The 15974-nt window shown below is 35.8% G+C and overlaps 1 protein-coding gene across 2 annotated transcripts in view; it reads left to right on the top strand.

The window, feature by feature from the left end:
- Nucleotides 1-5: 5 nt before the first annotated feature.
- The window catches only part of Mcm8 (minichromosome maintenance 8 homologous recombination repair factor), a 34541-nt gene continuing 18572 nt past the window's right edge, over nt 6-15974 (top strand). The window contains exons 1-10 of one of the 2 annotated variants that reach the window (XM_026385799.1): nt 6-337; nt 1304-1456; nt 1750-1833; nt 3465-3547; nt 3975-4124; nt 6870-6973; nt 7954-8152; nt 10090-10175; nt 13433-13584; nt 14275-14470. In XM_026385799.1, the coding sequence (XP_026241584.1) occupies nt 1309-1456; nt 1750-1833; nt 3465-3547; nt 3975-4124; nt 6870-6973; nt 7954-8152; nt 10090-10175; nt 13433-13584; nt 14275-14470 (1202 nt within the window). In that variant the 5' untranslated portion in view covers nt 6-337; nt 1304-1308. Of the gene's footprint in view, nt 364-1303; nt 1457-1749; nt 1834-3464; nt 3548-3974; nt 4125-6869; nt 6974-7953; nt 8153-10089; nt 10176-13432; nt 13585-14274; nt 14471-15974 lie in introns of both variants that reach the window. The other variant, XM_026385798.1, reaches the window with a different exon arrangement.

Here is a 15974-nt window from a genome sequence, read left to right as displayed (position 1 = left end):
CCGAATTCTTTGATTGGCTACTCTTCGCCCTTTCCTTCTTGTTTTGCCGCTACCTGGAACGGAATTGCGTCACGGAAGCGCCAAAAAAGAATTAGAGGGAGACTGGACAGTGTCTCGAGATGCTGTTGGGTCGCTTTTCTCCGGGGTTCTTTCCCGAGGTCGCAGTGGAAAAACTGAAGGTCCTGAGCTGCTGTGACTGAAGGGATCCGGCCCTGCGCAGGGACGTCAAAAAAGCTACGGCTGAAAAAACTCAAGACCTGAAGGGTCGTCTGAGGAGCTGGAGGCTTGGTGCTTTCCACCAAGGAGGGAGGGAGAATCAGGCCATTGGGATTAGCAGGTACCCCGGAGTTTTCTCCCATGCAAGTAAGAACAGCCTGAGATGTAAATGAAGTATTTAACGACGCACAGCTGCCCTCTTAAGTTTGTTTTGAAAAACTTAAGTTTGTGTTGTGCCCTCTTAAGTTTGTATGAGAAAATATTCTCATATTTTCTCGTTTGAGAAGGGTATGGCACGTAGCGTTATCTGAAGGAGCATTTCAGCTTGGGAGTCTGAAGACAGTTTGTCTGCTGTACTGTCACCAGACAAGTTTGATCTTCATTCGTTTCCTTAATTTCTCTGAGCTTCAGTTTCTCAGTATATAATGTCTGGTTGATGATTAGAGACCTGTCGTGCCCTAGAATCGTGAACTTTTTAGTTATTAACTTATTTACTAACTAAGCCCTCTTTAAATAGGGATTTGTAAAGGTCTTTGTGATGAATTGCACTACAGTGTGTAGATATATTTTTATTTGTATCAGTAGGATGTGGAATTTTGTAAGTAGAACAATTTTTTAAAGAACAGTTTTAGTTTTTGGAAAAAAATGTGCAGAAAATGGATATGATACTGTGGGACTGGAGCTATGATGATGTTTCCCTGGTATCTCATAGTTCAGAATTATGTTCAACTATTCCTGCTCTGTAGTAAGTTTTAAACACAGCAAGCAGGCATCTTAGACTTAATTACTTGTCTTATCTTTATTTCTCTCATGGAAGCTCCTTGAAAACTGTTACAGTATAGTACCTTATTCTTATTCCATGAGAACTTAATGTACTTAATAAAACTTCTACTGTATACCTTAAAGAGTGGTGGAAATTGGAAGAGTAATTGCAGAATGTTTGAGTTTTCTCCCATAGTATACAACTTTGTAAACCTATATTCTACTCAGAAGCAGAATAAATTTTCTGTTTTGTACTACATTAATACATTTTTAAGAGCACAACTTTCCCTCCTGTTTTGGTGAAGTCTTTTCTAATATCTATTAGAAGACATGAGTGGTGAGTGCAGAGGCAGAGGATTTGGACGGGGAAGATTTCAAAGCTGGAGAAGAGGAAGAGGTAGTGGGAACTTTTCAGGAAAATGGAGGGGAAGAGAACACAGACCTAACCTGAATAAAGCCATTGGAAAAAATAGCTCTGGTATGTATGACCATGTGAGAAAATGATTGTTGTTTTTTCCTTTATGAAGCAAACAGTTCATCCCTATCAGACAAAGTAATTTAGCTCAAACTTCAATCTTTTATTTGATGTTACTCCTTAGCAAGTATTTGAAAATTAATGTGCACAATTCTTCCAGAAACCTTTTTTAGGTGCACTATTAATGTCATTTCATTGTTGAAAGGGGAAACAAATTGGAGAGGAAAAAAAAAAAAAAGCTTTGCTTTGTTTTTATTAACCTAGCATTCTAGTTTTTGTTTTGTTTTGTTTTCCAGAACAAATCCCACAGCCTTTGCTACTACAGTCAACATTGGATCAATTCATACCATATAAAGGCTGGAAGCTTTATTTCTCTGAAGGTAGAATTGAAAGTACAAAAAGTACCATAAGTTATATTTCCTTAACTTGTCTTTGTTGCATCTTATGTTTCTGTGATTTATGTGGCTTACTGCTACGTACTTCCTAATCTTTGTTTTTTCAATTAAATCATGTTTATATTAAAGAGCGTTATTTTTAGGTTTTATATCAGGTGGTAAAATACACTAGGTATTTCAGAAGAGAGATTTATTATAAGAAATTGGACATTCAGTTGAAAAACTGAAAGAGCAGAAAGGGGAGATCAAAGTAAAACCCCAGAAAGTAGTAATTTGAGGAAACAGTAGCCATTCTTAACTTTAGCAGAAGTTAAGAAATACTGAGATTATCAGAACCTAGGAATTTAAGGGTAGAGGCATAGCTGTTTGGCCTCTAAAGGGTACCCTATAAAGCTGTACTTAGGCTCCTGAGGGATACACTGTAGCACTGTGCTCAGACCACTGATATAAATGAAACTGGTTGTCACTGGTAACTCAGGGGGCATGACTTAGTTGTTGCTTGGACCTGGAGGCTAGAACTGTAGTTATTCTCTGCAGCTGTAGACATATTGAAAAGAATTGGAGACAAGAAGAAATTCCTTTCCCACTTCCTGCTTTCTTCCAGTTTTTTGAAGTGCCTCTAATTGGCAGAACCTAAAAGGAATCTGGGAGGTAGGGTGCAGATCTTGATCAGAGCAGAAAACAGACGATAGACCTGGAACCAGGAGCAAGTAACCAACACAGATTTCCATAGAAACCAGTTAAGAAATATCTCTGAATACCAATCTTTGTCATACATCTATCTGTATGGATATGGGGGTCTATCTTTTCTGTGCTCTTGTAACATCTATGTGTTCGTTATCTCTCTTATAAGATATAGGTTTTGTTTTATATGTGTGTGTGTGTATGTGTGTGTGTGTGTGTGTGTGTGTGTGTGTGTGTGTCTGTGTTACACTGCTTGAAGTCAAGGATCCTGCCTCATACCAGACACCCACGATTCATTTTATGAATGATGCTTTACAAATGTTTTCCTTATTGGCAGTCTTTTTTTCCCCCCCCTATTAAATAGACACATGTGTTTCATAGATTGTCTTGTTGCTTCAGGATACATTAGTCACCAACACTTCAATTATTCCCTTAGTGGTTAACCTCAGAACACTATAAGAGATTTTGGGACTGATCTTAAAAATAAAGTGCAAGAGATGCCTTAGGCCTGACCGGATGTACTTCTATATTACTTCATTATCCTGTTTCTTTGAGAGGGTACTTGAAAATATATAGCTTTAGGATGTTTAAAAAAAAAAAATGGGGGCTGGGGATCTAGTTAAGTTGGTGGAGTGCTTGCATTGTATGGCACAAGGCCCTGGGTTCGATGGTAAGCTATTTGAACTGATATATGTAATTAGGTTTCTAAGGCTCCTCTAAAGGTTTCCCAGATATTGGGCTTTTTAGAGAGATTTCCTGTCTGCATTTTGGATTATGCAGGCCTAAACATGTTTTAGAATCTTATGTATATGTTTATGTTAGTTCTTGTTTAAGTGTAATCAGAGTACAGAGCAACTGGAAGAAAAAAATCTGTCAAGTCTGTAGTGTTATCTAATGAAAACATAATGCTAATGCCATGTTTGTTGGATTAGTTTACAGTGATAACTCTCCTTTTATTGAGAAGATTCAAGCATTTGAAAAATTTTTTATAAGGCGTATTGACTTGTATGATAAGGTAAGATTTTCTTACAGTAACACTACCTGTTGACCTTTATGTGTCATCTTATTGAACAGTATATTTGAGGTGCTAGTGATTATGATCATATGCACTGGAGTTGGACTGCCTTCATACAAATCCCAGCTCTGCCACTTACCTACAGTATGGACTTTGGTGAATTACTTAACTTCTCTGTGCCACAGTTTTCTTTGTCTGTCATTTGGAAGTAATAGTATAAATAGCTACCTCAAAGAATTGTTAAGAAGTACAAGTGAGTTAATATATTGAAAACATTAGGACTGTGCTTGGTGTAAAGCTTATATGGTACTTAGCATTTTCACCATATAAACATGGTATGCTTTCTCAAAGTGTATAATTGAATGCTCAATTATGATAATTAACTCTAAAAGACCAATTGTTACTTTCAAACTTTAATCTTTTCTAGGATGAAATAGAAAGAAAAGGAAGTATTTTGGTGGATTTTAAAGAATTGACAAAAGATGATGAAATAACTAATTTGATACCAAATATAGCAAATGAACTAAGGGATGCACCTGAGAAAATCTTGGCATGCATGGGTCTGGCAATACATCAGGTAAATATTTATCTTGTGCTGACTTACATCAGAATTTTAAAGAAAGATTCCAGTGTCAAGACTTTCTTTAAAAGATAATAATATTATACCTGGGTGTGGTGGTACATGCCTGTAATTCAAGCTACTCAGGAAGCTAAGGCAGAAGAATTGCAAGTTTTGAGTCCAAACTAGGCATCTAGCAAACAAGACCTTTAAAAAAATAAAAAAGATTTTACTAACAGATAGTGGTTACTGGCTTGAAATGAAGGTTCACAATCTTGTGTTTAAAAATTACCATTCATTCTATGTATAAAAGCTTATCTAAATATAACATTATTTCTAATGTATTTGAATTAGCCTAATATCATTAAAAATGGGGCAGAGATTAAACTTTATTTTGGGGGAACTGTTCAGTCTCATAGGGAAGATAAGACAAGGCATCATGATGTTGGCAGTTATGAACTTGGAGCAAGAAGATCAACTTCAGATCTAGGTTCTGTGGTATGAAGCAGATCACTTCATTTCTCATATGTAAAATAGAAATAACAGTTTGTTTTGTTCTTGCCTGAGTTTTTTCTCAGGGTCAGATGGTATACGTATATGAAAGCATTTTTCAGGCCAGCAAACAGGTAAATGCATTAAGGTAAAGAGTTGCAGATCTTAGGACAGACATAGATTATATTGCTGATTGCAGTCAGAGGCAAAGGTAATACCCTCACCTGTAGGGGGAGAATGGGGAAAACTCAGAGATTATAAGAGTGTAGCTAGAATTTGGACACTGAGCAGGTACAAGGAATAGTTTATCACAAAGGTCTACACTCCTAGAAATTCTAAACTGTAAACCTTGCCTGTTGTTTTCAGACTCATTCAGCACCTTATTAACCATATCCTTTCATTTCTCTTTCTAAAATGTCTCTTAAACTGGGTGTAGTGGCATGCTGCTGGAGTCCCAGTTACATTGGAGACTGGGGCAGGAAGATTGCTTGAGCCCAGAGTTTGAGGCAGGCCTAGGCAACATAGCAAGTTCAAACAAACAAAAAAATGTTTATTAAGTCTACCTCCTTTCTATCCTTACTACCTCTGTCTCAGGCTAGGCCTTTATTGTTGTTCTTAAACAATTGCTTTTGTAAAATATAATTTGTTCTTGAAAACTGGTTATCCTTTTCTTCTAAGTGAAGTCAAAATCTTTTATATAAAATGTTTTTGTGTAAAATGTTTTATATAAAATCTTTTATGTAAAATAAGTAGTTGTAATCTTTTATATGACTTTGAAAACCTTCCAAGATCTGGCTAAATTTCATCTCTCCTGTCTTACATTGACTATGATCCAACTAAACCGAGCTTCTTCCGGTATTCTCTAAGTACTCTTGTACATGTTGTCCATTCAATATAGCATTCTCTTTATCTCGCATATCCAAATTCTTGTGGGCCTAACTCCTTTCACTTTGTAAAAGCTTTCTTAAAAATCGTTTTCAAACTCACATGGCATTTTATCTATAAATCTTTATGGTCCTTATAACAATTATAGCTATTTATGGGCATCTAATTTTGCCTCTTAGGTTGTCAGCACGCAAGTATTTTATATTTATTTAGTATCAATGCCAACAGAGCTGGTATAGGGTATTTTATTTTTTTAAATTTATTTTTATTTTTTATTTATATATGACAACGGAATGCATTACAATTCTTGTTACACATATAGAGCACAATTTTTCATATCTCTGGTTGTATACAAAGTATATTCATACCAATTCATGTCTTCATACATGTACTTTGGATAATAATGATCATCACATTCTACCATCATTTATAACCCCGTGCCCCCTCCCTTCCCTTCCAACCCCTCTGCTCTATCTAGAATTTGTCTATTCCTCCCATGTTCCCTCTCCCTATCCTATTATGAATCTGCCTCCTTATATCAAAGAAAACATTCAGCTTTTGGTTTTTTGGGATTAGGTAACTTCACTTAACATTATCTTCTCTAACTCCATCCATTTACCTGCAAATGTCATGATTTTATTCTCTTTTATTGCTGAGTAATATTCTATTGTGTATATATGCTACATTTTTTTTTATCCATTCATCCCTATTGAAGGGCATCTAGGTTGGTTCCACAATTTAGCTATTGTAACTTGTGATGCTGTAAACATTGATGTGGCTGTATCCTTGTAGTATGCTGTTTTTAAGTCCTTTGGGTATAGACCAAGGAGGGAGATAGCTTGGTCAAATGGTGGTTCCATTCCCAATTTTCCAAGAAATCTCCATATTGCTTTCCATATTGGCTGCACAATTTGCAGACCCACCAGCAGTGTATGAGTGTACCTTATCCCCTACATCCTTGCCAAGACTTATTGTTTGTCTTCATAGTAGCTGCGGTATTGGGTATTTTAAAAATCATTATTTTTTCTATCTTGATTAATCAGTGAATATGGAGAAGTAGAAAAAAATTTTTATAGAAATCAAGGTATAATGGCTTTGGGGACTATTATAAGGAGTTAATAATGTTAAGTTTATTTGGGACAATAGGTAGCAGACAAGGATGCTGAACATTTCCAGTTCAGGGACAGCAAAATGCCAAGTAAAACAGTCCACTATAAAATAAGTAGTTGTAATTAAATATCAGACTTTCTAAGGGCTATTAGAGTCTTGTTCTTATTCTGTCTTGTTCTGAACTGTTTATATTGGTAAACTTGAGATTCTCTCTATATAAAGTTCTGCTTAAAGAGGATACTTTATTAACTTTGAGTAAATGTTTGTTCTGTTTAGGTGTTAACTAAGGACCTTGAAAGGCATGCAGCTGAATTACAAGCCCAAGAAGGATTGTCTAGTGATGGGGAAACAATGGTAAATGTGCCACATATTTATGCAAGGTGAGCAACTTACTGGTGTTATTTAGAAAATGGCCTAATGACTGTTTAAGGATGAGAACCTTATTTTATACAAACAAGGAAATAGTAAAAATGGTGTGAGTTCTTGCTAATTTCATAGATCATCATACCCACAGTGAACCTATTGAAAATTATTCAAAATGATCATGACAGAAATCAACATTTTCTGCCCAAATAGGTTGACTTTCCAACCTGTAAATATTGATTTTAGATATGTACTTAATCAAGACTCTGATGTACAAATTTAATAATCCACATAATATGCTAAGTGGTATGTATGTGTATTGTTAAATTGTCATGTTTCTACTAGACACAGGGAATAAATGAATTCTTGAATTCATCTTTATTGTATTCTACATTTTAAATTCATTGAGATATATAGGAATAAATAGGGAAATCATCAGGATTTTATTTTTATTTTCCAAATTTATTGAAGGTATGCTAAGAAGCGGGTGTTTAAAAATAAGTTAGAAATCCAAAGGTTGTTGAATATATAGGTTTTCCTATATGCATTATATTTTTGCTTTTGTCTTTAATTTTTTTTTTTTTTCCCCTATAGACAACAGCCTATTGGAATAGGAAAAGTGAAGACTTAACATTGTTTTGGGGGGAGGAGAAATTGAACTCAGGGACACTTGACTACTGAGGCCACATCCCCAGCCCTATTTTATATTTTATTTAAAGATGGGGTCTGAATGAGTTGCTTAGTGCCTCGTTTTTGCTAAGGCTGCCTTTGAACTTGTGATCCTCCTGCCTCAGCCTCCTAAGCTGCTGAGATTAGAGGTGTGTGCCACTTCACCTGGCAACATTTTTATTTTTAAAAATAATTAATTCTTGGGAGATTTCTGATATATAAATGGTGATATTGTTTGGGAATTCCATAGTTGTTCCTAAAAAGAACTTGTGAAAATACAGACATCAACTTTCTGTTCATTATATATATGTTCCTGTTTTATATTTAGGATATACAACTTTGAGCCCTTGACACATCTCAAGAATGTCCGAGCAAATTACTATGGAAAATACATTTCTCTAAGAGGGACAGTGGTTCGTGTCAGTAATATAAAGCCTCTTTGCACCAAGATGGCTTTTCTGTGTGCTGCATGTGGAGAGGTTCAAAGTTTCCCTCTTCCAGATGGAAAATACAATCTTCCAACAAAGGTGATATATTTTTATAATTGTTTCTTTATTTATCTTGGTAATAAAGGCAAATCAGTTTACAGATACTATTTCCCAGTGTTTGTGAACACAGAGATTTTTATTTAATTATTAAATACTTCAGGATACAAGAAATACAGAAATAGACATTTTTCTACCCACTACCCAGAGTTTATATTTTCAGTTCCAGGGTGTTGTGCATGTGAGGCAAGCACTCTACCAACTGAGCTATATCCCCAGCCCTAGAAATTTTTAAATGACATCAGATTAAATTTCAGAAAGATGGCTATTCCCTAAAACTTAGGAGCTTAGGATAATAATCATGTTATTTCTGTGGGTCAGGAGTTTGGAAGAACTATTCTCCTGTGTAGTTAAGGCTCCAGGTCTCTGGAGATATAATCAGGTAGATTGTGGCTGGAGTTGGGAACAATAAGATGTTGTGTTGCCCAGGCATCTCTGTTTTCTCTGTGTGGCCTCTGCATGAGCTGTTTGTTTTTCACACAGAGTTTGGCAGATCAGAGTGCTTGGTCTGCTCATATGGTGCTGATAGCTGTAAGGTGAGAAAGTCCAGTTGATAGACAGAAATTCTAGCCTTTAGAGTCATACAGCATCACTTTTGTCAACATTCTGTTGACTACAGAGTGCGTCACCAACTTGCCCAAATTCTAGGAGAAGGAATTAAGACTCCATATGTGTTTTGTGTTTTCTCCACTACTAACCTCGCCACCCCCAATACTGGGAATTGAACCTAGGGCTTTCGGCATACTAGGCAAATGCTCTGTCACTGAGCTACATCTTCAGCCCTTTTTTTTGTTTTGTTTTATTTTGAGACAGAAACTCATTACGTTACCCGTGCCGGCCTTGAACTTGCAGTCCTCTGCCTCGGCCTCCCAAGTAGCTATAGATTCTATCTCTTGATGGGAGAATAGTAAGGTTCTGGAAAGATTTGAGGGAATACATTATTATTTTTTTTGACATTAATTTTAAAGTAATTTTATTCTATTATTGACACATAACTTAACCAATTAGATGCAATTGTGAAGTTTAAAACAAAAGTACAGTCACACTGTTTACCTCTCCCCAATATCCTCATTCCTCTGTCCAAGAGGCAAATACTTCGGAATTTTTCAATTATTTAATCTGGAATTATATACATATATCCACAGTCCCAGCAAGTATCAGCAGAAACATAGTGGTCCTATAGTTCTAAATCTTCCCATAGCTCCTAAAATTATAGAGATAAACGATGTTGACTCAATAATGATTTAACTAAAATATGTGTGATAATAATGGGCATTTGAAAGAAGAAAAACATCCATGCAAGTGTGTGTATTCTGTGTTTATTTCAACCTAGTTGTAGGAAGTACTTTACTATGTGCTGCTATAGTTTTATCTTGGCCATGAGGGAATGTATTATTGTAATCATATTTGTAAATCTGCCACTGTGTCTGAATTTATAATTGTATCTTGTGGTCCAAATGCCAAGCAAGTGACTTATGAAAACTTGACCAGAACTTGCTTTTATTTTGAGGACTGTGTGGTACAGTGAAATATACTATGTGAACAGCACAAAAGGAAGATAGACAAAGAGTTGGGGATTAAAGACCTAGGGAAGGCTTTTGGGGCTGGACATATAGACTGAAGGAGGAGGAGTGTTCAAGGAGCCTATGGAATTAGGAGACTACATGGGCACAGAGGTAAGAATGAGTGCCTGGTCTAAGGCAGAGCAAGGTGCCTGCCTCCCTACAGCTGAAAGAATAGGAGCAGGGGGAGAGAGAGACCAGCTGGACAAATGCCTTGAAAGCTTATGACATTAAACTGTTTCTGTAGAAATGGAACATTACAGCTCTTAGTCGGTTTACTTTAATGAAGTATATCTTGAATTTTCCTGAGATATGGTTGTAGTTTATCAACATCTGAATGTGAATTACTCGTTGCAGTGTCCTGTGCCTGCATGTCGAGGGAAGTCTTTTGCTGCTCTCCGTAGTTCTCCTCTTACAGTAACAATGGACTGGCAGTCAATCAAGTAAGCAATCAAGACTTAAAAAGGGGCAGGTTTTAGGATCTTTCATACTGCTGAGTAAATCTATAATTTTATTGTATTGTACTGTAGTTTTTATCTGTAAAAATGATAAGTGTATAATAAGTCTATTCAGTGACAAGTTTGTATGTTGAAATGGGAACTGTCTTTATTTGAAATTTATTCTCTACTGGATGCCAGAAAGGATGTAAACATTATGAATTATTGCTACTGATAAATAGTTCATTTTATATTTCAATTATGTGATTCATTGAACGAAGATATATGATTCATTGCATAATGAGTTGTGATAGAAATAGTATTGAAGTTTTCAGAAAATCTCTTAGAGGTGGTCCTATTTGATTTCATGTTCTCATTGCCCACTAGGAATTTTATACTATGTTCCTATAGGCTCCCCCCACTATCCACACAAATCTATTAGTTGTTTCTGTTTATATTTTTCATCCATTAATTGTCCCATTTTTTTCCCTAGCCACAGGCCCATAACTCATCCCTAAATATAAAATAACGGATAGTTTTGAAGCCTAGAATGTTCTTTAGGAAACCTGGCTGAAATAGGAGATGGTCCTAAAAAATAGAACCTAGGAAAAAGATGAGGTGGCTTGCTACTAAGCCCTGTCCTAGCTTCTCCCCATTATTCCCTGTAAAAACCAAGACTCTAATGTATAGCATATATGTATGTACTATTTATTCAGAGATCTTTATAAATAACTCATTTTATAAAAGAGGAAGTGTTTAAGACTCTTGCATAGGATTGTGTCCTGCCTCCACCAAAGGAGGCAGAGGCATTTTATTCCTTCTGTTTACTTATGTTTTACAATTTTTCCAAAGGAGATACATGTAAAACTATGCTATTTTAATAAGAAATAGCTATAAACATTTATTTATGGCAAAGTGATCTGAACATGTGTTATTCTGAGACTTCTTATTTTACTTTGCTAGTTCTCCCCCCACAGACACACGTTTTCTATTGGTGCAAGAAAGTTGTACATAATGAAGCAATTTGTTACATATAACAATATAATTTGGCCAATGGTACTCCCCAGCACTTACTCTACTAGTTTTGAATGTACAATTAGGGTGAACGAAGCTAACCATGGAGCCAGGTTTGAAGTTATGAAGATTAGATGGATGGTGTCTGGCCATTCTCTGAAGAAAATTGGGAGAATGTATTCCAAAGTTAATATTTTAATGTTGTGATTATACTTACATTAACTATTTAAATAAAAAATGTTACACATATAAATTTTCTTTTTAAATCCAATTATTATAAAGGGCAGTTCTATACAACTTTGAATAATATTCTTGGTCTCTCTCTTCCTTGGCTTTATTGCATCCACTTTTGGTGAGTAGATAACATTAGAGATGCTATACTAACTTTCATGACTTCTACTTCTAGACATTCTGATGTTACATTAAATCGTCAAAGTTTATTTTCTGTTTTCTAATTATAATAATCTCCCAAGGAGAGATTGCATGGCAGACGTGGAAATCAGAGCAAGAAGGGTAGGCCCCATCTCTAGGCGGAGTCTCTGAATTCTTGAATCCTTGGGGGATATACCATATCCAAACCATACATTCTTTCTTAAATATATTATTGAATGCATGGAGTTCACCTTTTATTTTTTAATAAAATGAAAATTTTAAAAATGTACCTTCCTGAGTTCTACTTGAGTCTGGATCTCATGTTCTTTAGACCTGCAGTCCTACTTCATCCTGGAATTTTCTTCATTGCACAATTGAAATTAGGCCTCTCAACTTGGACTTTGTCTTCTACTTTTAATAATTCTAAATATTATTTTTCTGGAGAAATTATTAAGTAAATTTTTAGAAAGTGTGCATAGCTGGTAAAAAGTTCTGGGTTCTTGCATGTCTGGAAATATCTCTGGATCCTAGCTTGTGTAAGAGTTTGCCTGACTACCAAAGTAGTCTGTTTTGTCATCATTTCCCCTGCTGTCGATGAGAGGTTTGATTCTTATTCCTTTGAGGGGATTGGACTTTCCTTCCTTTGTAATCTCTTTAAAGGTTCTGAAACAGTTTATCTGGTTTTGAAATAGGTTATCTAGTCATGTCTTCATCCTCCTAAGCCGAAGGGTCCTTTTGTCCTGCAGTCATCTTCAACCATATAGTGTCTTTTTTCTTCTCTTTTTGGGTTTCCTATGGGATGCATCCCTTTGATTGTTCATTTGTCTTAACTTTTGGTTCATGCTTCCATTTTCTTTATGCTGTTCTCTAAATTTCTTTGGCTTTTTCTTGTTTTCTATAGTTTGACTTTTATATACATATTTTTAATTTTCCTAATTTTACTTTTTTCATAATTCCTTTTTATAGCAGCTTATTTTTGTTTTACAACAGCAACATTTTCTCAAAACTCTTAGCTGTTTTTTGTTTTTAATATTCTTCTCCTTGAATTACTGCCATTTTATTCTTAAATATATGATGAAAAAAAGAGGAATTATTTTGAGTAGGATAAGTTTCCTTTGCTATTTTGTAGGCAGAAGTCTTTTCTCATGAGGCCTCATTCCTGAATAAGAAAGTAGAAATTTTGACTTATGTGTTTTTGAATTGGTTTCAGCTTCTCAAATGCCAAATGAGAAGGCTTTATTCTGGAGCATTGATTGCTTCACTGGACACTAACTTTCCATATATAGGGAAGAGATCCATTTCTGTAGAACTATGCTCTAGTTTTTGCCAGATACTTAAGTCCTCATTATTTCCCTACGTGGCTGTCTACCTGCCTTCCAAAAAAATTCTGAATAGCTATTATCTTTTAGTTGATAATCCTGTTTCTTCCTGTTCTCCATTCCTGCCATCTTCAATTTGGAACCTCTTCTAGGGTTCTGCTGAGAACATTGAGTGCCACTTCTCTTGTATCCTTATAATTTTTGTCTGCATGCATTCTGGATTTTATTTGTTTTATCCTTCAGTACTTTCCTACTTGCTGTTTTCAAAAATTTTACTAACATTCTATTTACTGATGATACCTCTGCATGCCCCAAAACAACTTTTTGCTTTTTTAGTATCTTTTTATTTTGATTGCTCCTCAGAGGAAGGCTAGACAAATGCGCATGTTCATTATGCCATCCTGAATTGGAAACTACTAAAGCAATTTTAGATATGTTGTTGATCTTATTTAAACTAATCTGCCCTTTAGCTAAGTACTGTGTGAATCTGGAATAGTTAATATGCTAAAGAACCCAATGTAAGTATGTATTCTAACTGAAAACTTTTCACCTTTTTAGAATTCAGGAGCTTATGTCCGATGCTCAGAGAGAAGCAGGTCGAATTCCACGAACAATAGAATGTGAACTTGTGCATGACCTGGTGGATAGCTGTGTACCGGGAGACACAGTGACTGTTACTGGAATTGTCAAAGTCTCAAATGCTGAAGAAGGTATGGGGTGGCTCTTTCTTTTCTTTAATATTCTCTCAAAAATGATTTGTTAGTATTCATCTTTTCTCTTCATACTTCTAAATCTCAAACCATTTAGTAAATTCCTTGTTGCTTACATAGATGAAACTTCCTTTAAAATAAATTCAGCCACACGACCAGTACGCTAGCTTCATACTAGAGGTTCGAAACAGAAATTAACTAGTGAGTTCAAATTAAAGATACATAACTCTCAATTTACCTTTTTCTTGCCCAGCTCAGAGACGGCTCCTCCCAGCTCCTGCCTGTAGCCCCTGACGCATAGCGAGGTTTACACAAGAGGCCAGCAAGAGAGAGAGAAGCAAGCCAGGGAGTGAACTTTTATTGGGGAACAAAAAATTCAGGGGAAAATTCCATCCAATGAAGGTCGTAGGGGGCAGCATTCCAAGGTCAGGGTCAGTGATTGTTTTCAGTTCAGTGGTCAGTCACACCCCCACACGGACAAGCCCTGGCCCCTGGGGAAGGGTGGGGAAGGCTCTGACATAGCTTGTCTAAGCGCCTCACACCCAGCTAGGGAGGTGGCTCAAATCACGTGCGAGAATGGTTTCCTACAATAAATGTTTACTTACAGCTCTTTGTGACTTTAACATTTTAGTTAAGTCATTGTAGGGCAAATGAATGCCAATTATTATATTTAATATTTTGAATTTACAGGTTCTCGAAACAAGAATGATAAATGTATGTTCCTTTTGTACATTGAGGCAAATTCTGTTAGCAATAGCAAAGGACAGAAAACAAAGACTTCTGAGGATGGCTGTAAGCATGGAACATTGATGGAGTTCTCACTTAAGGATCTTTATGCTATCCAAGAGATTCAAGCTGAAGAGAACCTGTTTAAACTTATTGTCAAGTATGTATGAGGGTATCTGAAATTTTTTTTTACATATATGCAAGTTAGGGGAACTCTTTGGTTACACATTAAAAACAGCTAGTCAAAATGGTCAGCAAACTAGAGTCCATAGACAAAATCCCAGTGCATTACTCATTTGGGCATAGCCCATTAACTAAGAATGGTTTTTATATTTTTTAATGGTTGAAAAGAAAGGAATATTTCATGACACATGAGATTATGTGACATTCAGATTTCAGTGTACATAAATCAAGTTTTATTGGAACACAGCCACACTCAGTCATTTACATTGTGTCTTTGGCTGCTTTTGTGCTACAATTGTGCTACAGGCAGAGTTGAGTACGTGTGACAACTCAGCTCCTTTAAGAAAATATATATTTAGCTTATAAGGTTGCCACTGGCTTTTTACAGAAAAAGAATTTCTGATCTCAAGTTTAAGTAATAAGGAATATTTACTATCTTAAGAAGTCTACAACAAAAGGTTGTTCTGAAGGTTTAAATCAGATTTTGTAACATGCTTAACAGTGCATGCTCTTTTTTTTTGGTAGTCCCCTATACACACATCAATTGGGATCAAACCCAGGGTCTCTTGCATACTAGGCAAGGGCCCTACCACTGAGGTACATTCTTAGCCTTATTTTTGATACTTCTATGACAATTTTTTGAGGAAATAGGGGCAAAACAAGAGACTGAATAATAGATGTACCTAAGAGAGATAAAGAACTGAGAAAATTTCAAAATGGATTTTATCAGAAAAATTTTACTTGTCTTGCTTTCCTTTTCACCTATACTTTGGGCTCTAGGAGAATTTGATGTTTTTTCTTTCTGCACTTAGGGGTTATTTATTCTTAACTCCTCAGAGACTTCCATCTAAATAATGGTCCATACCTACCATGAGAGAGAGGATGCTCTAACCTAGGGTTGGGAGTGATCTGGGTGTGAGTTGTATGTGAGCAGGCACGCAAGGAGAATCCAAACACCTATTTGATTCTTCTTATTGGTTATAAATGAAAACTGAATATTTTCAATGGTCCTTCTGTCATGCTCGTAGAAGATAAGTTAGTGTGAAAACTTGGGTTTTCTTCCCAGAGTTTGTTTTTATCTCCCATGTTTGTGATTTCAGCATCAGAACTAGAATTTTTCATGGTCCTACATTTATTAATCTAGCAGATTGACAAACTAGGCCAGTTGCCTATTTTTGTAAATAAAGTTTTAGTAGAACATAGGCCCACCCAGTTCATTCACATATTGTCAGTTGTTGCTTTCACTCTACACATTGAGTAGTTATGACTGAGACAGGGTAGCCTACAAAGTTGAAAATATTTACTTGCTAACCCTTTAAGAAAAAATTTATTGACCCATACTAGATAACAAATGGAGGACCATGAAAGGAGTAGGGAGAAGACAGTGAAAAGCTGTATTTAGATTCCTTTGGAAGGAATGATTTGGTTAAACATCATTTATTTGGGAGGTGGTCCTGGAAATACTGATATAGGAAGACAGA

This window comes from Urocitellus parryii, chromosome 6, assembly GCF_045843805.1.
Source record: "Urocitellus parryii isolate mUroPar1 chromosome 6, mUroPar1.hap1, whole genome shotgun sequence".
Taxonomy (NCBI): domain Eukaryota; kingdom Metazoa; phylum Chordata; class Mammalia; order Rodentia; family Sciuridae; genus Urocitellus; species Urocitellus parryii.
This window is presented reverse-complemented; position numbering and strand designations above follow the sequence as displayed.